The following is a 22,899-nucleotide window of genomic DNA, read 5'->3' on the forward strand; positions in this document are numbered from 1 at the left end:
TGTATTGTACTATTTTTGAAAGTGATATCACAATGCCTTTGGCCCTGCTGCAGTTGCTAACAAGGTCCACAGTTGCAGACCTTCCTTCTGGCGTCCACCTGTCTTTACAGATATTAGGAAGGTTTCGTACCTGTGGAGGGAAAGATTAGAGTAGTGATAAGAGATGAAAAGACGGGAGGGTAGAGGGAGTGAAAAACTGCTGGGAATCAGCCCAGAAGGGCCTTGTGATTCCAAACAAGCAGTGTGTGGGAGAGGAAAGAGGATGAATGGCTACTACTGGCTGGGCTGGAGCATGAACTGTGGTCGAGACGGACAGAGACAGAGGGCTGACTGAGTGGCAGGATGGGAGAGACGGGTAAGAGGAGGAAAGGGGGGAGTGCTAGCCCTCCAGCTATCAGTACCAGTAGGAGGAGAGAGTTTAAAGGGGAGGGGGGAGGAAAAACATGAGATTGAAGGAGGTAGAGCACAGACAGCCTGCCTGCTTGGATTTGAAGGGGAAGGAAGGAAGGAAGAGAGGAGATCCTGGCAGCTCGCTTAGAAAGGACGGTGGATGTTTGCAGTCTGAGAAGGCCGCAGCAACACTGTGACTATAGTGTCACTAAGGACACTGGTAAGGTAAGTTGGCATTTTCACGGTGATTACAAGAACATTAGTTTGGTATTCAGATATAAAATGGGAGATTTATTTATCCAGGTTGGCATTAAACATTTTTATGGTGAAAATATGCAACAACAACTGTCTGCAAAGTTGAGAAGGCCTGTTGAACCCCAGAGAGAGTCTTATGATCGGTGTTGATGGATACTAAGTCACTTTCTTCTCTGAGTTTTGTGCTTTTGTGTATGTGCATGCTGCTGCGTTTGTGTGTGTGTGTGTGTGTGTGTGTGTGTGCGTGCTCGCGCATGTGTTCTCATGCTGCAAACCCTCGTGAGATAAGAAAGACACAAACACACACAGATATCCTCTCTGTGCCATACCCCAGTGACCAATGAATGAGCATCCTTGTAAAGAGAGCTCAAAGCAGGCGAGTCTCCTCATTCCCTCTCCTCTAACTGTCCCTCAGGCCACTTTCTGCTGCTCTTCTGTTCTACATTAATTCTTCAACAAGCTGCTATTATGCTGCTCATACAGACATGGGTTCAGAGCACTCAATCTGGGTTCGAATGGGATGAGGGTTGAGATATTTATATGCTGCATATGACCTGCTCACAGTAGAATGCTATACATATGGCTGCAACCTACTAACATTATTTTCATTATCAACGTTTTCCTTAATGCTTGTTTTGTCTGACCGGCAGTGTAAAACCCAAAGATATTCAATGTACAATTATACAAAATGGAGAGAGGCAGCAAATTGTCACATTTGAGCAATGGTGGAAGAAGTACTCAGATCCTTTACTTACAGTACTGTAAGTAGAAGTAGCAATACTTCAGTGTAAAAGTACTCCATTACAAGTAAAAGTCTTACCTTCAAAATGTTACAAAGTAAAAGTAAAGAAGTGTTACCAGTAAAATGTACTTAAAGTATTAACATGAAAAGTAATTGGTATGCAGAATGGCTACTGGTGTTATTATATATATTACATAATAATAGTTATATTACTGATTAAGCATTATTTAAATGTTGTAGCTGGTCAAGTAGTTTCATGTTCTGTTGGGTAGTGTCCGAGCTATTTAAAAAAAATGTGTGGACCATCTAGATATTTTCTTTATTTAGACATTATTTTATGTGCAAGAATTTGACAGCACTGCAGGCACCTTAGGTCTATATAGGCAGGCAGGTATCGGAGCAGGGAGGACATGGGTGGGTCTGTGTTTTTTCTTTTTTATCGGAGCAAAAGAGGCAGGAGGAGCAATGTTTCTTTGGTCTTTGTTTGCTTGCTTAGGATACATAAACCACAAGAAAACACAGAAACATCCCTATTACCAATGGACTTATTTTGCCTGCGTGCATTTCATTCATGTGGTGCTTCATTCGCCTTTTGGTTTCAAGTTTGTTTGATTTTGATTGTGGAAAAATAGCCACTACAGGTAGGTAAATCTATTATAATACATCATGTTTTATAAATGTATGTACAATCTAATTTGAAAGAGTAACTACTAAATAGCTGTGAGGGAAATGTAGTGGAGTTAAGTGGCAGAACACTGTTACTATATTGCCTCCTTACATAATCAATTAATAGTTTCAGCACCATATGCAAAATTCAAAAACCTGCTGTGACACTGTAACTGCAGTGGTACTGTAATACTGCTGCAGACAGCTGCCACATTTGAGTGCTGAAGTGAGGGTAAAGTGATGATCACCCACACTATTGTAGCCTACTGGATGCCATTTTTCCAGTCTGGTTTGAGACGGAAAGGGACGGGGAAAGACAATGGCAGCCGCATGGTCTGAGGATGTTTCCATTTGCATGTGTACACCACTCCCACCAGTTCCCCTCCACATCTCAAGAACAATGCTGAATAGAGGATTGCCTGATGTCACCCAGCATTGCTGCTACTGATCTGACAAGAGTCGTAAATAACTGCCAGTTCCTGTTGTGAACTGATATAGTCGCTGGAATTTATTCTCGGTTTCAGAAGATTTCTCAGAAAAAATGACACCAACTTCTTTCCTTATGGAACAAAGGGCATTTGACATCCACTTCCTGTGACTGAGTCAACCTTTAAGTCCTTATGCAGAGCCAGCTCACGCCAAATACAATCAAGAGCTCCATCGATGCGTTCTTGTGGTGGAGTGACAAACAAAAGAAAGCGTCTTGAGTCAAACGTAACCACTTCTCTTTTGTTGTGTAGTGGCTGCAAACAAAGGCTGCTTTTCTGTTGTACAAGATCCATGTGAGCCAAAATAGAGTTAGGAACAACAGGACATACTGTAATATGTCATTTTGGTTTCTACTGCTGTCCTATTCTGTGAGTGAAGTTATTTGGAAGGAAATGTCTCTATCATTGCTTTTCCATCTTGACACATTAATCAGCGGCTCTAAGGCAACATAAAATGGTGTCAAACCGTTTTCACCCAGTTTTCACCCTTCGAAAGTCTCACACCCGTGACCAATTTGGACGATTTCCCACAACTGTGTGTGTGACAGTTATCATGTCTGCACAGATGGGACAGCCCACCCTACAACTGTGGGTTTGGTAGATGTGAAATTGACATTAGGCCTCATTGATGCTGTGTGCAATATCATCATGTCAAGTTCCAAACAATACTCAAAGGATAGAGATAACTTTTCCTTACAGTGTAATTAAAACATTTTTTGTGATGTTACAGTATCAGCTTGGCTAAATGTTCCTCTCTCCTGCCTACAGACAATGTCAAAAACCCTACTCTGTTTGCTACACTGGACACTCTGAATAGTACAAAAGCAGGGGTGTCATCTGAAGCATACCTAAAGTTTAACTACAATGAACTGAATCTACAAAATATTTTTTCTGGATGGCGAATCCAGGTCAAAGCTGTTATCCTTTTATTAAGTTTGAAAACTATATATTGTACAGTTTGCAATTATTTGACTGTCTTTGGGTTTTGGGCTTTTGGTCTGACAATAAAAGCAATGCATCACAGTGGGCTGTGGAAAATTATGATGGGCATCTTTTACCATTTTGTGACATCTTCTGACAGATGATTAAAGCATTAAGACAGATTCCTTAATAATTAAAAATTATTGTTACTTGCAGCCCTATTAAAGAAGCTCAATTAATCTATCAGGATGTTCTGTAAAATAACGAAACTTAAACTAATTTTTATATTTATTTATTTATTCTCCTCAGATGTCATGGCGTCCGACCTACCGAAGCTCCAAGTTTCGAAATGTCTACGGAAAAGTGGGCAACCGGGAACACTGCTTCGACGGTGTCCCCATTACCAAGAACGTCCATGACAACCACTTCTGTGCCGTCAACTCCACATTCCTGGCAGTTGTCACCGAGAGTGCCGGCGGGGGCTCTTTCATTGTTATACCTGTTTCCCAGGTAACTGGCACTGCCACATGCTTGATTTGCTGTTTGTTGTTATGCCGACAAGGGTCAAAGATTTAATGGGGTCTTGCCATCTTTGGAGACCCGTGAGGTTATTTTTCTACTTTACTGTACACTTCAGTGTCAGGGGAGATATGTGATGTTTCTTTTTTTATTGTGTGTTAAAGCTTTAGTGCGTAACTTTTTTACATTAATGAACGTCAAAGTCTGTTACATTCTAGCCATATTGCCAAATGTTGCCAAGTTACATAGCTAAGACTATCAGCTCCACACAACTCTCTCTGTATTTCTCAGTATGGCTATGTTCAGAAGATTGTGGCGTCCGGTGACTTTCCCGCGCAGAAACTCGAGTGAAGATAATTACCTGTTCTGAAGAGTCCATCATGTTTTTTTTAATCCTCCGTGTCCTCCTTGGCTACTAGCAACTGCGTGGAGGAGGGGGGGTGGAGGGTTCAGAAGGCTTGTATCATGTGGATGCGCCGACAGTTTTGTTGTCATTACATAGAATTCCTTATGGGGGCGGCAGAAACTACGCACTATAGCTTTAAAAAATGCTCAGCTGTTGTTAGTTCAGAGTCACAGTCTTTGGGCATTTGTACATTATTCAAAATTGACATTATGCTTCGTTAACAATCATAGCTTTAGTGACTCACTGTGAGTCAAAGCATTTAGGATGTTAAAGTGCATTACACTTTATATTTGTTTAGGGTTTAGACAATACATATTGTCCACAGATTTTTCAGAACTCTGTGGTTTCAGCTACAAATTTGCACAAATTCACCACAGACACTCCCTTGCAGAGCATGCCAGCCTTAGCTCCTCAAGCCAGCATTAAAAGTTAAAGTTGTAACAGGGTAGAATTTGCCAATAATCACATAAAGGCACACTGGTATTTCCCATAAACAAGACAAAAGGCCTCTGTTGTATTGTTTTTCTCATTATAGGAAAAGGGAATGTGTTTCTTTTTACTGAAAATTCTCCTCATATTCAGCATATACAATTCTGCTTTACTGCTTGTGCTGGGTTATTTATTATACAACAGTATTTCAGATTTTAATATGGAAGATAAGCTTCACAGTCACACATTTTAGAGGTATTATGCAGATAGTAAAGGGATACATTGTCTTACACTTTAGTGAAAGGTAATTTTTCCAAGAACTGCATTTAAGATGTAAAGTATAGAATAATTTCTAAATGTTGCTGTTGTGCCTATTGTGAATTGAGATGTTTCTTGAGGTGTTTCCTATGTGATGCCGATTATTGGTATATATTTTTTTTATGTTTCACTGTATTATGGACTGTGCCGTACAAATATAAGTGTTATTTTTCTACAAGCCTATAACATAATTTGCCTCTCACTCCACTTGTAGTTCAGTGTAGGTCTGAGAAACCATAAAGTGCTTTGTCTCTTTAAGAGCGACTGTGCCAAGGTACTTGAAAAGCTCTTGGCTGCCAAGCAGGGTCAAGTCAAGCTGTTATCAGGCAGAAGAAGTATTCAGTAAGCTGAGCAGTTCTGCTGTGGTGTGATGCAGGGAGACCTCAGCTACAAAAGACTACTGGCTCTGTCATTTAGGTGATTAGATAAGTTGAAGTGCTTAGATAGTCAAAGCCTTTTTTATTTTTTTATTTACTGTAGATCTGAAGTCACAAACTAACTGTGTCACATTTGCAAACTCTGTCCACTGTTGCCATACTTTATAATTTAATATACAGAGCAACAGAGTACATAATACGGGCTCATGTAGTTCATAATACGGGCTCACGTCATCACTTGATATAACCTTTTAGAAATGTATTTAAGAAAAGGAGTTTTTTTTCATTTCGTCCTCCTACACTGCTTACCTCAGATATGGCTTTTAAAATTGGTGAGGCTGCAGGTAATACTCCGAGGTCTCTAGGCAGTTGAGATGCAGCGCTCTTTGTTTATGGAACATATTTTGTTTCGAGCTCTTGAATATGAAGAAGAGCTGCACAGCATCACATAATGAAAGTAACGCTTGCATTGCATCATGATGATATATACAGTAAAAAGGTTGCTTGCAAAGATTGAAAGATTGGGTCATATTGGCTGGTTTCACATGTGAACACAAGTTAACTATTTTATAGTTTAGTATAATTTAAACAGAGGATTGAGTGAAAGACATTAATAGATAACGTGTCAATGGGAGGTGTACTGAGCAAACAAGTGTTTTCAGTCAGTCCAGTAATAAAGAGAAAAGTCTTATCAGTCAGAAAATTCACATACAGCAAATATCAAGAAAAGAGCTGATATAAGTAGTAGTTTTATTTCTGACCATTCCATTTGAAATGGCAATTAAGGTGGTTATTTTCTGGAAACAACTAGAAAATCTTCTGATTACAGGGTAAAAGAATACCTATTGCACATTATCATCTACAGTAACAGTTTACTGTGGTATTTTTCATGCTGTGCAATGACTCTCTCCATGACCTGTCTAAAGATCATAACTTGATCGATTTCTTCCTCGTCAAAGTATTGCACTTAAGCATTTCCTCTGGTTTCTGCTGAGTTGACGAGTTTAGAAAGGCATTTCTCATATTCAGCAGCAGCACAGATGACAGCTTCTGTGGGATGGTGGCTGCTGTTTCATGCAGTATCTTCCAGTCAAAACAACAAATTAGCAAACATAAGTGACCCCTTGTATTAGACAGTTAACAAAAGGATGAACAGTAAGAATACATTTCTTTTTTATTCTTTTTCATTTTATTTTATTTGGTTATGCTAAAAGGATGGTGTTGAATAGTTAAGATGACTATTTGTTCATCTTTAAAGGCAAGTGGTCACGTCTTTGTAATGTTAATTTAAATGATCAATCAGCTATTTGATCAATCAGCTATCTGTCCCTTCTCTCTAACCCCTTTCCTGTCTATCTGCACTTTATAATATCAATGCATAAAAAGCCCAAAAATAAGTAAAAAAAAAAAAGAAAAAAGAAAGTACATTCTAATCTGTGGTGGGTTTGGCTAATAGCGAGGTGTAAGCATGGCAGACATATTACGATGACAGCCGGCGAGACAGCCATATGGTTGCCACTAGCAAGTGGATAGACTGCCGCTGGCACCACCTGGCACACACACGCACCGGCCCAGAAATTGACACATAAGGTTCCAAACACCTCCTCATCACCTTAGACAAAGAAAGAGAGTGCAGTGGGTGTGGTGCATTTTTCAATCACTGCTACCATTGCTACTACTATGAACAATGAGGCAAAACAGCATCACCGATCTGTAAGAGAATATTTCCCAGGTTCCCGTGGCCTGTACATAGGGAAATGCTGGTATGAATAGACGCCTATTCTAAAGTCATGTGTATAAAGTATTTTACATTGCATGTTTTAATGTCATTTAAAGGAAGGGGATTACCAACATATTATGCACAATGCGCATATTCATGAAAAAGGATGTTATTTTGCTACAGTTTATAATCAATGTTAGATTAAATTGTCACTGTGAAGTCATTATAAACAACTCTACTGTAGAGGCCAGCAGTGATCCAACGACCACACTGCAGAACATGCTGTGTATACAATATGAAAGCACCAACAGCATGCCATTAACATGTGATAAACCGCAGCAGGATTGCAATTCAGCTTAATAAGCATGACTCAACTTGTTCTTTTCCTACACTGATGTGTAGCTGCAACAACAAGTTAATTATTTAGAAAAGAAACTAGCAATGACAGCAGGATAGAAAAGACCCCGTTTCTAATCTTAAACTTGTAATATTAAATCCACATTAGTAGATCCACATAGTTGTTGATTCCCTCCAGTTATGTGATTTATTCATTCACATTATTGCATATTATAGCCAGAGGAGTCATATTTTAAAATCATGAATCTCCTGAAATGCAGCTTGTTAGAATAGGATGTACTGTAGTAATACTGTAACCCCCAGAACAGCAGTGGTAATGAGGATGTATTTGGAATTACAGATCAATAAGAGTTAGTAATCACCGTGGTGCCTCTGATGTTCTGGAGCCGTTGGTACCTGGCCTGCACATCTGTGCGTCACCAGGAGAGCTCATCTGAAGAAATCATAGTCCATAGAGGAAATGAGCTGCAGAAAGACAATAAGGCCTAATGTAGATCTGTGTTTCTTTCCTGCCAGTCAGCCAAATAAACATTAGCAACACTATTTTCATTGATATTTTTAATTAAACGTGTATTCTTGATTGCGGTAGAGATAGCTATCTTTTATTTATATCATGTTCCATTGTAATTTCTGATTCCCTAATAGTACCTCATGGACCCTCTGAACCCTGTGGTTCCCAACAGACATTATGTCTTTGCAAGTAATTAGTTCCACCTTAATAAGGACTCCCTTACATCCCAGGGTATTAATGTTCTGAGGCCATGTTCAAACCTCACAGTCACTTGTATAGAAAAAGCTAAAGCATCATCAAATCTTGGCATTAGCCTGGCTTGTCACATTTCCCTCATATCTTACTTTCCTGAAATTTGCATCTTTACATGCCTACATGTATGAGCAAATCTGAGTTTCCATGTGAGTGTAGTGAGAATCTATTGTGGTCCAAGGTTACCAGAAAATTACAGGAGATTGATGTCAAAGAGCTTTCAATGCTAACTTGAGTTAGTTATGTATATGAATCATTCTGTCTTGCTTAATCACACTCTCTCCTCTTTTCCTTCTTTTCTTTTCATTTCCTTTACCTTTTATTGATGTCCCATATCACTGTTGTCAAGGTATACTGCTTTTGGCATGTGTTCCGTATCTTGTTAGCAAAGCCTTCAGTATCTTTGGCAAACTTAAAAAACAACCTCAGGGGTCTTCAACATTTACTTCTTGCTTGTTTTTTGTGGGTTAACTAAACTGAAATTCAAAAGACATTTATTGATCTGCTTTCTTTTTTTGTATAGTTTATATAAACTGTATATCATTGTATGAGATTAAATCTATATGAATAGGCTTGCTATCTAACTTGTAAGCTAGGTGTCAGTAGCAAGCTAATATTGTTCACTATGGGTAAACACTAGCTGACGACTAAATGTAACCTCTTCATCAAAATTCTGTGGGATTGAGAGATGGTGATGGCCTACTAGAGGAGGTGATGTTATGAGGAAACTGGCCCAGAGAGAAATGTTTTGGATAAACTTACTCAACACCATGAAAACAAACTGACTTAATGAGTTTGAAATGCTTTCTGGATTAAGTCTTTTTGGAATATAAGTCTCTTTAATGCCAACCAACGTAAGGTCCTTAAGGCCAGAAATGTTGTGCTGTAGAACTTTATGTTAAATTGTACGTAATGGTGTTTAAATCACCTGTGATTTCCCTATGTCTCCAGAGCAATGTGATGGGATGATTTGACTGGTTGTTAATTAATTAGGCCCCGGGTCCCTGAGTCACTCACTAAATCTCTTAAAGGTGCTCTAAGCGATGTTGGGTGACGTTACTTCTTCTTGACGTTCAAAGTATTTTCAAACAAAAGGAGGCTAGCTCGCCCCTCCCTCCTCCTCATCCCGTCCCATCTCCCTCCCTTCCGTGCCTCCGCGCACTAACCCCCCAACCCCCACCCCCAAATCCTTCTTGTTGGTTATTGGCTGGAACGCTGGAACACTGTTTATTATGTTTGGTGGTGCAGAGACCTGTACTACAAAGCAGGATTTGGCGTTAATGAGCTAACTTAAGGCTCAACCCAGGATTTTCTGTACTACGAAGGTGGATCAGTTGTTATCGGGTTCACTCGCCGTGGTAACTCATGCTGAACACCTAACCTGGTCGGGAGCAGGTTAAGTTGGAGATCAGAGATCAACCGTTGTAAAAGCACCGCCTACTGACCAATCAATACTCGATTGATAAAGGCGTCACCATTCTTAAAGAAGATCAGGCGGAGCTTGGTGCGCAGAGAGAGAGAGAGGGGGAGAGAGGGGTGCGCTCATAAAAGTTAAAACATTTAGAGACCGACAACCCCGTTAACGTTCCCTGATGGGTATTTTTATGAAATATATATATATTTTAATGGGAGGGAATTACATATCGGCTTCTTGAGCCGTGTGTCGTCAATACTGAAATAACAGGCTAAATCAACGACAGTTTATGGAAAGCCCAAGTGTAATTATGGCCAGATCTTGGTCCTGACTGATGGGGAAGTGATATTGGAGTTGTGATCTACAGCGTCGGCTATTTTTTTTTTTTTTGCCAGCTTTCCTTCCTGTTTTAGGAAGCAGCGACTGTATTGCGTTTTCCCTGTAAAACCGCGTCTGTGTTCTTCTTATTTATGTAGAATTATAATTTGCTCTTCTTATATAAAACATGTGGCTCTGGTAGATGTTTGCGATTGGTCGTGGTGCGCAAACACCGCCTCTTTTATGTGAACGCGCGCGTCTCTAGATTGGACAAACCTGGGTTGATTTAACTAGTTGTTAACCACCTTCGTGACACCGGTTATCCGGGACCGCAGTTGTTAGGCTTAGTGAAGCTGGATTACTGAAAGAGATCCAAGCCATGTTGATCTTGCTTCGTAGTACAGGCCTCAGGCCTCTGGTTGGCGCAGTTTGTTTTTGTTGCCGTTTGTGGAGCCTGGGCTGTCTACAGAGACCACGTTTTTTTACAGTGTGTTCAGGGGACAGGCAGCTCGCGGATAGTGGAGTAGATGTTTGCTGTATGTTACAAAAAATGTTGTAGCCTAAAAAACACGTAACATCACATAGAGCACCTTTAAATGAACATGACTATTTTAAATGCTCTGAAGAAGGCTTTGTGCATAAATGCGTTGATTTAGTGTGATGTGAGCCTAATTAAACAAGTGAAATGAGATGTGATACCTTTTCTACACTTTACAGAACATAACTAAATGTAACCTCCATATACATACAAGCCTTACTGATGCTGTACGATTGTATTTCACCATTTTGCCTCCTGCTAAAATAAAACAAAATGTATTGTTTTCTGTTTGAGGAGTGCAAGGGGGCAATTTGAAAATTGAATAACATTTTATTATAGTTCTATATTATATTTTATTCTATTATAGTGGAGTTTGTTTAGGCTCGATAATGCATCTGGGGCCTGTTTCACAAAACCAAGATAAGGGATTAAGCTGGGATTTCCCCGTTATCCTGGATGAATTTAGCCTTGACTCGGTTTCACGTTAGCGGAGGCACATAAATCACCATGGAGATTTATTCTGTGCAGCTAGCCTGCTCCCGACCAGGCTAACAGTCAGGATTTATTTAATCCTGTGGCCTTTTCTGTTCACCCAGCAGTGGTTTTACCCTATTGTTATCAGTCTGGATTAAAATACAACAGGTGCATATTGCTGTTTATTTAAGTACTGATATTATTTAAAGTTGTGACCATTATTTTTTTTAAATAATTATTCATGTGACAGTCATTGTTACTGTTATATTGCTGTATGAAGACTGCTGTTCACATATTGTTGTTAGAAGTTTGATGAATATATTATGGCAGTTGTTGAGATAATTATAAAAGGCTGATAACATTTCAAATGTGTGTGTAAATGAAGTCTGTTACTAAGGGCAATACATACAATGCTGTACATTTCTATAGTTGACCAATGCCCTTGAATTATTTTAGTTGATTAATTCTGTTTTAAATTCTTTAACAATAAGGATCATGTTTGTTCCTCTTCCATGTACATTGTATTTGGCATTCTTAGCACACAATTTGTGTTGTCCAGTAAACTGGGACTATAATTTGGGAGGATTGTACAATTTTAAGAACATATCCTAATTGTACAATCCTCCCAAATGATAGTCTTAGTACACTGGACCAGTAACTATCTTGTGATGTAGGCTACTGTACATTCATGTAACAACAGGGAGAGGACACCCCAATTGTTTTTGACCTTATATTTGGGGGGAAATAACTGATGAATATACTCTGTTCCATTCATGTTTACAGTGTGCATGGAATTTATCACTTAATTATCTTTATAGTTTCTAGATTTTAGAGTCCAATTTCTTCAGTGTCTTTATTTTCTATGTCCATATATATGGGGGAGTAAGGCATATAATATGTAGAGAAGGAAACTCGTCCTCTATAAAAAAAATAAAACAAACGCAAAAAAAAGTGTGGCAGATAATAGCGGACAGACTGAATGATAGTCTAAAAATATACATTTATGAACTACTGCTCTTAACTGAAAGCATTCAATGAGTCACTGTCATTTGCAAAAACGAACAGTTGTACACTTTGCATTAAAAGCGAGCAGTGGAAGTTAATATGACTTAGGAAATTTATATTGTAGCCCGTGAGACAGAGGGAGAGGAACAGAGTGAAAGAGATATTTTACGCATCATATTCTATATATATATATTAGCATGTTCTGCTCAATTTTAAGGCAAAGAGTACAACTGTTAATTTGTGCAAATGATTAGTAGCCTAATCCTTGAATGCAATGATTATGACGGCTTCAATTCAGAGCAGTGGTCAGTTAATATATTTAGGCTACAATTACGCATTCAGTCGGTCCGTGATCGTCTGCTACGCTTTCTCTCGTGGTTTCATTACAGCGGCCGTGTTTCTTTTCTTTTTATACAAATAATGTGTTTCACATCGTCATACTTCCACAAGAAGCTGCTGCTCAGTCTGTATAAAGTATGTACAATGCGTATTCTCCATTTTGGCATCAGTAAATCTGTGATCAACCTCGCGGTCTTTTGAGGAAAGCCGTAGACGCACATCTATCTGAATTACTTCAGCCTGGCTCGACCTAGTCGCTCCTCCTCAGCCTGGCTTCGTGAAACGCACCAAGCCAGGCTGCACAGATTAGACTAGGTCAAGCCTCGCTTTATCAGTTATCCTGGATTTATATATTCTGCTTTTGTGAAACAGGCCCCAGGAGTGAATCTTCAGGGTTAAGTGAGGACAGTTTATGTAAACATGCATGCGCACACACACACACACACACACACACACACACACACACACACACACACACACACACACACACACACACACACACACACACACACACAGGATTTCACAGAGGCATGACCTGACGCTCTTACACAAATCTCTGAGGAAATAAAAAAAGAGGTCAGTGGATTGAAGTGACATCAAATATTTATGCCAACATGACTGACATTTAGAGGTTTCTCTCATCTGTTGTTATGAGCCACTGCCCCTCTGTGGACTCTGAGGGTTATTGCAATAACAATGATGTGCCTCAGATGTCCCTGTACAATAACCGGGTGTGTTTTGTTTCGTTCAGGATTTATCAAGTCATCTCACTGATGTGATTTCACTGTTATTACATTATGTCAGTCTTTCATGTTAACATCAATAAAAGAAAAGAATAGTTTTGTTCAGCAATGTTCTTAAGAGATGAATACAGATAGTGAATTATTTGCATTCAGTAGCATTCTTATCATTTTATCACTGCTTATTAGGGAATGTAAAACAAAATGTTTTATTTTTCTCTTGTACTGTTGTTTTGTGTGATTTATGCTCTTTTGTGAGACATTTTGTTTTACCAAAATGACAGTATACTGGGTGTCTTTTATGCATTTGTATGTGCAAGATACAAAAACATGCATACATCTATTCTATTTTACTCCATTTACTTCCCATAACATTATTATTTATGGTATGTGGCTCACAGTACAATATATTGTAATACAGTAAATGCTCATTTTTCCATTCCCTTCACCTACATGCTCAAACTAGAAAACGTAAAAATTAGATGTAATATAACATCCTTCTGTCGCTCTGTTTCAGTGTGGCCGCCTGGACTCTCATTACCCAAAAGTGTGTGGCCACCAAGGCAATGTACTGGATATCAAGTGGAATCCCTTCTTTGAAAATATCATAGCATCCTGCTCTGAGGACACCTCGGTATGACCCACTTTCTTTTTTAATATCTGATTTTTACCACACAGGTAGGCTGATTTTAGAGGGTAATGGTACTATATGATTGTAAGACTTTGAAGATGTGAAAAACATACCGTATATGTGACATCATGAGGTTGTGAGATGCTGAGGATGGTTGACAGCCACTGGCCCAGAAGGCAAAGAGGTCATCAAGCCATTATAGCCAGAGGATCTCTGATTCAGAGAGTTTGTATTGGTCGCACGCTCTGGTGAAAATGGTACATGACAGACGTGAAATGCCTTTGAGCAAGGCACAAATCCACTAGCTGTTAAGTAACTGACTATATAAATGACATTAGACACCACATCTACTGTAAATCAGAATTACTATTAATCTCAGATGTTACATGACATATACTAAGAACCTGTAGGCCTTTTTCCCAGAACATGCACCTGTTACATTAATCTACCGAGCATAGTAAAGCCATGGTACATAGCACTGAGTCCTATATAGTACTTTCACTTGTTGGAGGATAATCTCTTCTGGTCCAACACAGAGCCTCCAGACATAGCTGTAATCCCATCTAATCCTAAAGCAATGGGCTACATTGATACCATGTGCTATTTTTGATCAGAGGGATCTGGTTGTGTCAAACTGATTTTAGATTGGAGGCCCTGAAGTGGACTCTGACAATACTTATTTGACCTGTTAATAAATAAAAAAAAACACCTTTGTATGTGTGTATGTGTGTTATGATTGGAAATTACTGGAATTGTTGGGTCTTTGTAAATTATAGTGTGGTCTAGACCTACTCTATCTATAAAGTGTCTTGAGATAACTCTTGTTATGATTTGATACTATAAATAACATTGAATTGAAATTGAATTGAATGATGACACACTGTGTATTCCTTTATATTTACTGTCTGTGTGTATATGAACGTGGCAGGTGCGAATATGGGAGATCCCAGAGGGCGGTTTGAGGCGCAACATGACGGAGGCGGTGCTGGAGCTGTACGGCCACAGCAGACGGGTGGGTGTGATCGAGTGGCACCCCACCAGCAGCGCCATCCTCTTCAGCGCTGGCTACGATTACAAGGTACCACATGAGTGACTCCAAACGCAACAAGCTCAAATCAACACAATATCCACTGACAGCACTGTGAAGATCACCAGCACAATGATTTAACGAACATTAAATACAGGTTAAAGGAAATATACCCTCTTAGATACTCAAATACTGTTAAATATTGACACTTTGTGTTTTTTTTAGCTCGTCAATTTGTACTGTTGAAAATATTTTTTAATCACATAACATTGTGTTGGACTAATCAATTAGTTGAACCACAGAACATTTTTAGTTAATACATTTTTGTAAGGCATTTATCAAGCAAAAATGCTAACTATTAGCTGGTTCTAGCTTCTTAAATGTAGGAACTTGATACATTTCTTCATTCTATATCAATGTAAATTAAATATTTCTGGGTGTTGGTCAGATAAGACATGAACTATAAAGATGACACCTTGGGCTCTGACAAATTGTGGTCGGCATTTTCGATATTTTCTGTCATTTTATAGACTGAACGAATTATATATTTACCAAAACACACACACACAACACAACAGACAGATTTATCGATGATGGACAATAATAATTTCTTGCAGACCTGTGTTTCGGCTTTCCCTCAACAGGCCCGTATTAGGACATTGAGGCTCTGTTGCAACCAGGAGATATTCTTCTTATTTCACTTTGGATATCAGCAGAGACTACTCTCTGATGTGTTAGTAGTAGCACACAAAAGCAAAGTCAAATTCCATTCAAGCACCACAGCCATCTAACAGCTCTGCCCGGCTGTGTCAGGTCCTGATCTGGAACCTGGAGATCGGAGAGCCGGTGAAGATGATCGACTGCCACACTGACGTCATTCTCAGCATGTCCTTCAACACAGACGGCAGCCTGCTGGCCACCAGCTGCAAAGACAAGAAGCTGCGTGTCATTGAGCCGCGCTCCGGGGCAGTCCTTCAGGTCAGCGGGAGGGGGCTGGGATTTTTATGGGAGACTGCACATTGAGGGAAAAACCGTTCATGTTAAAAATATCCTTAACTACGACTGATGCTACTGAGGAAATTATTAATTGTTTGTCCCTATATATGCTATATCAAATGTACCTCTAATGAACCTCTTTTTTACCACATGATTTTAAAAGTATAGTGTCCATATATTAGTTGACAAGTTCATTATAAATGTATGTGTACTTTTGTTCTGGAGCTGTTTTTCATGGTTTGGGCCTCTTACTACAATTAAGGAAAATCTTAATGCTATAGATATTTTAAGCAATAGTGTACTTCCAGCTTTCTTGCAAATGCTTAAGGGAGGCGTTGTCCTAGTTCAATATGACAACACACACACAAACACGCACAGTGAGTCCATAAAGAAATTTTGTGTGGACAAACTTTTGCGGCCTGCACAAAGCCCTTACCTCAATCGTATCACACTTTTGGGATGAACTGGATCTCTGACAGCAAGCCAGGCCTTATCGCCGAACATCAGTACCCAACCTCACTAATGCGCTATAACTGAATGGTAGAAAATCCTGCAACCAGGTTGCAAAATCATGTGGAAAGCAGCAGGTCAATTCTAATAGTTTTAGAATGAGATACATGATATCATGTTCAGGTTTCCACCCACACACAACATGTTGGCCATGGCGTCTCTTTGGTTCTTCAGCAGGTCTTGAGCCCCTAAAAATCATTGGAGAAATTGCAGCTCCATGACATTTTTGTTCACAATTCTTTTAAGAGGCAGAATTTTGATCAAATTATCTGTATTTTACTTTATAATTTTAAAATACTGCAGCTAGTCCACACCACTTTTCAACCACTTCGTGTTTGACCTCGCCTGATTACCATGAAATGGTTTCTGATTAGACCCATGTGGTGCACCCTGCTGCACCAAGTGGAGGTGATCAAGATCCGGCAGCAGAGTAGAACAAGACAGGAAAAGAAAAAGGGACAAATCATGAAAATGTTACAGATTTACATTCAGAGATTCCAACAGAGACATGTTATTGTCTGTTGAATTTCATTCAAAAAGTAAATGAGATATAACAGTAGTCATGCTGGTAATGCAAAGCTTGTAGAATAACTGTAAAAGCTTTCCCCCTGCTGGAAATCATCATACAAATGTATTTGTATCCTTTCTCTGTACTGTCACAACAATACAACGGTCACAAGGATAAATACTGGTAATATGTAAGAGAATTAACTTTCCTAGCAGATGCATGTACCATAAAAGCTCTATCTTTGTGTGCTGCTCCATCAGCAAGCCAGCTGTAAGAACCACCGTGTAAACCGAGTGGTGTTCCTGGGCAACATGAAGCGGCTGCTCACCACGGGGTTTTCACGCTGGAACACCCGGCAGATCGCTCTCTGGGACCAGGTCAGACAACACCTCCATATGGCTTATGCCAGAGTTTGATGCCAGAGTGGGTGGAGCAAGTGGGTATGTTTAACTCTGTGTGTGTGTGTGTGTGTGTGTGTGTGTGCGTGCGTGCGTGCGTGCGTGCGTGCGTGCGTGCGTGCCTTGCTCTTCCCAGGAGGATTTGTCCATGCCAATTATGGAGGAGGACATAGATGGCCTCTCAGGATTGTTGTTTCCCTTCTATGATGCTGACACACACATGTTGTACCTGGCAGGCAAGGTCAGCGCTGACACTCACAACAAAAATTTTAATTTTAATTTTAATATTTATCAGATTTACCTCGTTCAGATCCACATTGAACTCTGACGTTTTGGAATATTCTTCTACTATGAAGTCTATCAAATAAGCAAAACTGTAAAGCACATTGAGGTTTTTACCTGACCAGGTAACAGGGTAGAGGCAATCAGTACAGAATTGATATGGCAAATACCAAACAAAGTAATAAGCTAGAAAATGCCCTTTTTCCAGTTACAAGAGGATATATATATAATTAGTTGTAATTAATTATCGAAAATGTCACCATTAAGCATACCATTAACAAAACAGTGCAGAGCAGCAGGAAGTGGCTTATGTATAAACTGAAAAAATAGGTGAAAGTCAAAACAATATGAGATACATTTTATGTGTAAGTGTCAAATATACATCTAATAATTATATTTGACACCTAGCTACAGTTCACCGGACTTACTTGACGTAATACAGGTCTTTTTCATATCAGATATCTGATCATGTTTGGCAACTGAAATGTTAACGTTCTCTGTAAATGAGAACAGTTTGCACAATTCACATTATTCACATGAAAAATGAAAGTTGTTAAAATATTTAACCTATGAAACCTCTTTTCAAATATCTGCCATTGCATTTAAGATGCAAAGTCACACAGTTCCCACATGTTACTGCACTGACATGTTTAAACAACAAACTACTCTGAGAAGTATTGTAAGTTTTTTTGCATTAATATGTGTTTTAAACTGGTAATATTGTTGCTCTACAAGAGATTATTTTATACTTTTTTTATCTTCAATACCCTCCCTTAATTTAAAACTAACTTCAGTGATTTCAAATTGTAGTGGAAACATTTAAAGAAGCATTTCATTCTAAAGACAGCACAGTTTATACTAGGGAATCGGATCCTAGCACAAAATAAGATGAGGCTATACTTAAAGCATTAAGAAGCCGAATGTTAAAACAAAGAGATGTGGTTGAAACTTGTTAGAGCTACTTCTTGAACTGTAGAGTAATAGTTACATTTTGCTGCCCTGACAGGGGGACGGCAACATCCGTTACTTTGAGATTACCACTGAGAAGCCGTTCTTACAATACCTAATGGAGTTCAGGTCCCCGGCCCCACAGAAAGGACTCGGTAAGTCATTTGTTGACCAGCAAAATATGAAAGACAAATCCTAACCACTTCATTAGCAGTATTTAGGAATGGGATGACGGTGTTTACTCTTCTAAAAGTTGTATTGCATGGCTGAAAGGATAAAATTCATTGAAGGGGGGAAAAAAAAGTCAGATGAATTTAGCTCTACTAACTTGTGTCATTTTGCAGCAGGTTTGATATTTTTCTCATGTTCATGTGACTCCAATTAGCCATTAATTCTGGGAAGGGATTTCATGTTGTCGAAACGGTTTTGTCACCCCACGCGTTTTGTTCTTGTCTGCAGGTGTGATGCCAAAGCACGGGCTGGATGTGGGAGCTTGCGAGGTGTACCGCTTCTACAAGCTCGTCACCCTGAAGGGTTTGATCGAGCCCATTTCGATGATTGTGCCAAGAAGGGTGAGTGGGAATGAAATAATGGAATGAACTGATTTCTTGTCTGTTCTCTCATTATGAATCATTTCTGCAATGTCACATTTATCCAGCACATAACGGGTTAAAGAGCCATTAAGTCGTTTTTGTCTGACTTTAATCAACCTCTCTTGGCAACCCTTGGACATACAGTATTCCTGCATGTTATGAGCTGAAATACACAGCGAGTAAGCTAGCTAATCAGAGCTGAGAGCAAGCAAGGACAGAGGTTATTAATCGGAACACAAAAGCATAATTTATCATTTATCCGTTTGACTTGAGAACAAATCAAGTCTTTCTGGTTTGTAGCGAAACCGAAAGAAGAGGCCAGTGAGTGCTCACTGAGGCATTGGTGTGGATAAGGAATCTTTTCAAACCCATGCTTAGATTTTAAGCTTTGAAACAAAGACATCCTGTTTAAGACATCGTAATATCACGCTTTTTTTTTCAGATACCAAATCTAATCAGTAAAATAAGAATGTATGTGGTGTTTCCCGGTTTACAGTCAGACACATACCAAGAGGACCTCTACCCCATGACAGCAGGAACTGAACCTGCGCTGTCCGCCAGTGAATGGTTGAGCGGCATTAATAGAGGTAAACACTTTAGACACACATGGATTGATGGTTGATGCTCCTTTGGTGGTTTATAAAACCTTTTAACAGGAGCCATTTTTTTGCCAACTGTAAACCAATGTTAGCAAAGATCTAAATCAAATACCAAACATATCCTGCATTTGATGACGTGATGTGCTGGAAAACATTTCGTAGGCGTGACAGATATTTAAAAACAAAGCTACAGTAAGGCATGGTGATGAAATACAAGTTTCATTCAATCGCTGTGTATTTATTTTGTCTTGTTTTTCTCACTCTTCACACACTGTCACTGAACATACGGCTTGTACTGTCACCAACATGGTGCAAACAACCACAGATATTTCCTTTTACTCAAACTCTGATTCGTATCTCATGGGGTCTTTAAATTACAACATCAGCCAATTGAACATTAAATCCAGGAGGTGACAGTGTTTTTAGGGAGTGGATTTTTTTCTTTTTTATCACCTCATCTCACCTATTCTTCATGGTCGCTCACTGTAGGTGATTTGTGGGGGGAAGATGGGGGATGCCATCCCCCTTGTTAGCAAAGTAACCAAAATGCATGTGCCTTGTTAACCTGCCATCCCATCTCTCCAACCCCCTAATAGCAGAGAGAGTGCAGGGGCAGAGAGGTTTTTAAGTTCAATATGTTAGTCTAGTCTGATCCTTGATCTGACTGAGGTTTGTGCAAGTTAGAATCTATGGCCCCAGCCGTGGCTTTGAAATGCAGTATCAGTAGCCTAAACTGTGCTGTGTGTTGACAAATCCACGGCGCTGTCCATGGTGCTGAAGTAGCAGACGGATGTGAAATTGCAACAATTTCTCGGAGTCCCGCCCTTCTGTCAGTTTCGTCTTGGATCTATAATATTCTCTAAACTATATAGCTAAAGGGAGATATAAAATACATTTTAAAAAGTATCTTAAAAAAATACAGAACAAAGAGTCGTACATGGGGCAGTTCACTAGTTGTGGGTGAACTGCCCCCCCTTTAAAAATGAACAAAGCCCCCCAGTATCATACATCCTTACAAAGGCCTACAGCCTGCCTATTAAAAGCCAGCTTTACCTCCTCCAATGTTACCTCTGTGAAAATAATTAAATGCTTAGCAAACTTTAGAAACCCAAAGATAATTTCATTACAAAAACTACAGATTCTAGTATGCAGACCAGTTAGTAGATGATTGCACATATGGATGGACACACCAAGTTTAAGACTAACGCGAAGCAAAATAAATTGATCCGGTGATCTGTGAAGGGCTTCAGCCTCTTCGTTCTTTTGTGTTGGTTTTCACATGTTTTTGCTCACTATTTGCAAATAGACCCAGTCTTGATGTCCCTAAAGGAGGGTTACCAACGGCCAAACCAGTTAGTGTTCAAAGCCCCAGTGAAGGAAAAGAAGAGTGTAGTAGTGAATGGGATCGATCTGCTGGAGAACGTACCGCCCAGGACAGAGAACGAGGTGTGTGAAGAAGTAATGCTCTGAATCACTCAGCTGTCATTTCTCTACTCTGCTGTTGCTCTATTGTAAAAGTAGTGTTTCGAAATGCTGTGCAATTAATGCAAATCTGCCTCAACACAGCCGTGTTTTTTCCATCACTCTACTTTTTTTCTAAACGTCCCACTATTAACATCAGATTTTCATACTTTTAAGTTAAAGTGTATTTGTCACATGCTTGAGTTTTTGTTTTTCTGTACGTAGCTCCTGCGGATGTTCTTCCGGCAGCAGGATGAATTGCGGCGGCTGAAGGAGGAGCTGACCACCAAGGACGTGCGGATACGCCAGCTGGAGCTGGAGCTCAACAACCTGAAGAACGTTAGCCCCAACAACGTCTGACCTCTCAGCCTCCTGGACTGGCAAAGCTGCTTCCTTTGCCCCCAATTGTGACCTCCAACAAGCTTCTGAGCCCTCCTACGCCTCTTTTTTGATATATCATAACTTCACCCCTGCTGCCCTGCATAGTGCACACAATAATATGATAGGTGTTGGATAATCTCTTTACTGGCGCAATTACAGAAATATTGTAATAATTACAAATATGATAAGTAATGGAGACAAGGCAGTGTTCATAGATTTCTACGTTAACATGAAATCAATCATAGGGAAGGTTTGAGATCCAATCCATTTAGGTATTATCTGTTTTTACAACGTATATCTAGCACACCTTAAGCGTTACGATGAGTAATTGCATATTTCCTGCCAGACCTCCTGAGTGTTTGTCTCACTGTGCCTACCCTATCATTCACTTTGCAATACCTTGATCACCACGCAAAAAAAAGCCCCCTACACTCATCCCCCTACCACCATCTAATTCTCATGTTCTGCTAAGGCAAAACTGGAGGTTAAAAAGACTGTCACTGGCTCCTATGTTCCTTCCCCAAGGCCTTACACCCTGCTGCAGACACAGTTTGCAGTGAGCTGCAACATCATCTCAAAATGGCTGACATGTGAAGTACTTGACAGATGAGACGAGCAGACAGGGATCACGTTTTTTTTTTTCACACAGCTGCTAATCCCGTAGCTTCTTTACTCACCTTCAGATGGTGCTGGCTATAGATTGACTTCACAATACTGACATATACAGTAGCTACCCAAAATGCAGTCTTTTCTTCCCAAGGATAGTGGGTAGTCCACTCACTTTAAGTGTTTTATTCTTTATTTAAATAGTGGGAAAGCAGCAGGGGAGACATGGATCCAGAGGTGGTGGACTTGCGTTACTCAAATATGGTCTCAAGGGAAGCTTTGCTGGCTGTTATTATTTTTTAGGGCTAATTTTATGGATGTTGTGGGGGGGGTGTTAACGTATATTTGCTTCTATTTATTTGTCACTACCTTTTTAGCTAATGACATGTATATGTGTTAATCCCATTGTTTTTGTATGACGTGGATGCGCAATTAATGATTATGATGCGTGATAGATTATGCCGAATGTTTCCGGTTGAAAAGGTGCAAGATTTGTGTGAAACTGTACCTTATATGGTATGAAGTTGACTCCCTCAACATAACTTCAGATAAGGTATAAAAACTATTATCTTGCCTTTTCATAACAGTACAGAAAACTGTAATAATAACCATCCTTTTAAATTTAAACTAAGTATATCACCATTAGTGAGATGTGTTTACTTGTAGATGTGTAATTTTGCTCTGGAGACTCCAGGTAATCTGCCTCTCCTCCATGTGTACTATCAACAGATTTAGGCTAAAGTGCAGTTTAAATGCCATGCCAACATTTAACAGTTTTTT

General features: G+C 39.5%; 1 protein-coding gene across 4 annotated transcripts in view; it reads left to right on the top strand.

Annotated features, from left to right (window-relative positions):
• coro2ba (coronin, actin binding protein, 2Ba) overlaps positions 1–22,443 on the top strand; it is a 48,957-nt gene extending 26,514 nt beyond the window's left edge. For 2 of the 4 annotated variants that reach the window (XM_039794154.1, XM_039794153.1), the window contains exons 3-13: positions 3,772–3,972; positions 13,697–13,813; positions 14,739–14,888; positions 15,651–15,815; positions 17,112–17,228; positions 17,386–17,490; positions 18,538–18,634; positions 18,939–19,051; positions 19,569–19,659; positions 20,978–21,117; positions 21,358–22,443. In XM_039794154.1, coding sequence (XP_039650088.1) covers positions 3,772–3,972; positions 13,697–13,813; positions 14,739–14,888; positions 15,651–15,815; positions 17,112–17,228; positions 17,386–17,490; positions 18,538–18,634; positions 18,939–19,051; positions 19,569–19,659; positions 20,978–21,117; positions 21,358–21,492 — 1,431 coding nt within the window. In that variant the 3' untranslated portion in view covers positions 21,493–22,443. Of the gene's footprint in view, positions 1–474; positions 616–3,771; positions 3,973–13,696; positions 13,814–14,738; positions 14,889–15,650; positions 15,816–17,111; positions 17,229–17,385; positions 17,491–18,537; positions 18,635–18,938; positions 19,052–19,568; positions 19,660–20,977; positions 21,118–21,357 lie in introns of those variants that run through there. The other 2 variants (XM_039794155.1, XM_039794156.1) reach the window with 2 other exon arrangements.
• The last annotated feature ends 456 nt before the right edge of the window (positions 22,444–22,899 follow it).

The sequence above is a fragment of the Perca fluviatilis genome, chromosome 3, assembly GCF_010015445.1.
Source record: "Perca fluviatilis chromosome 3, GENO_Pfluv_1.0, whole genome shotgun sequence".
Classification (NCBI taxonomy): domain Eukaryota; kingdom Metazoa; phylum Chordata; class Actinopteri; order Perciformes; family Percidae; genus Perca; species Perca fluviatilis.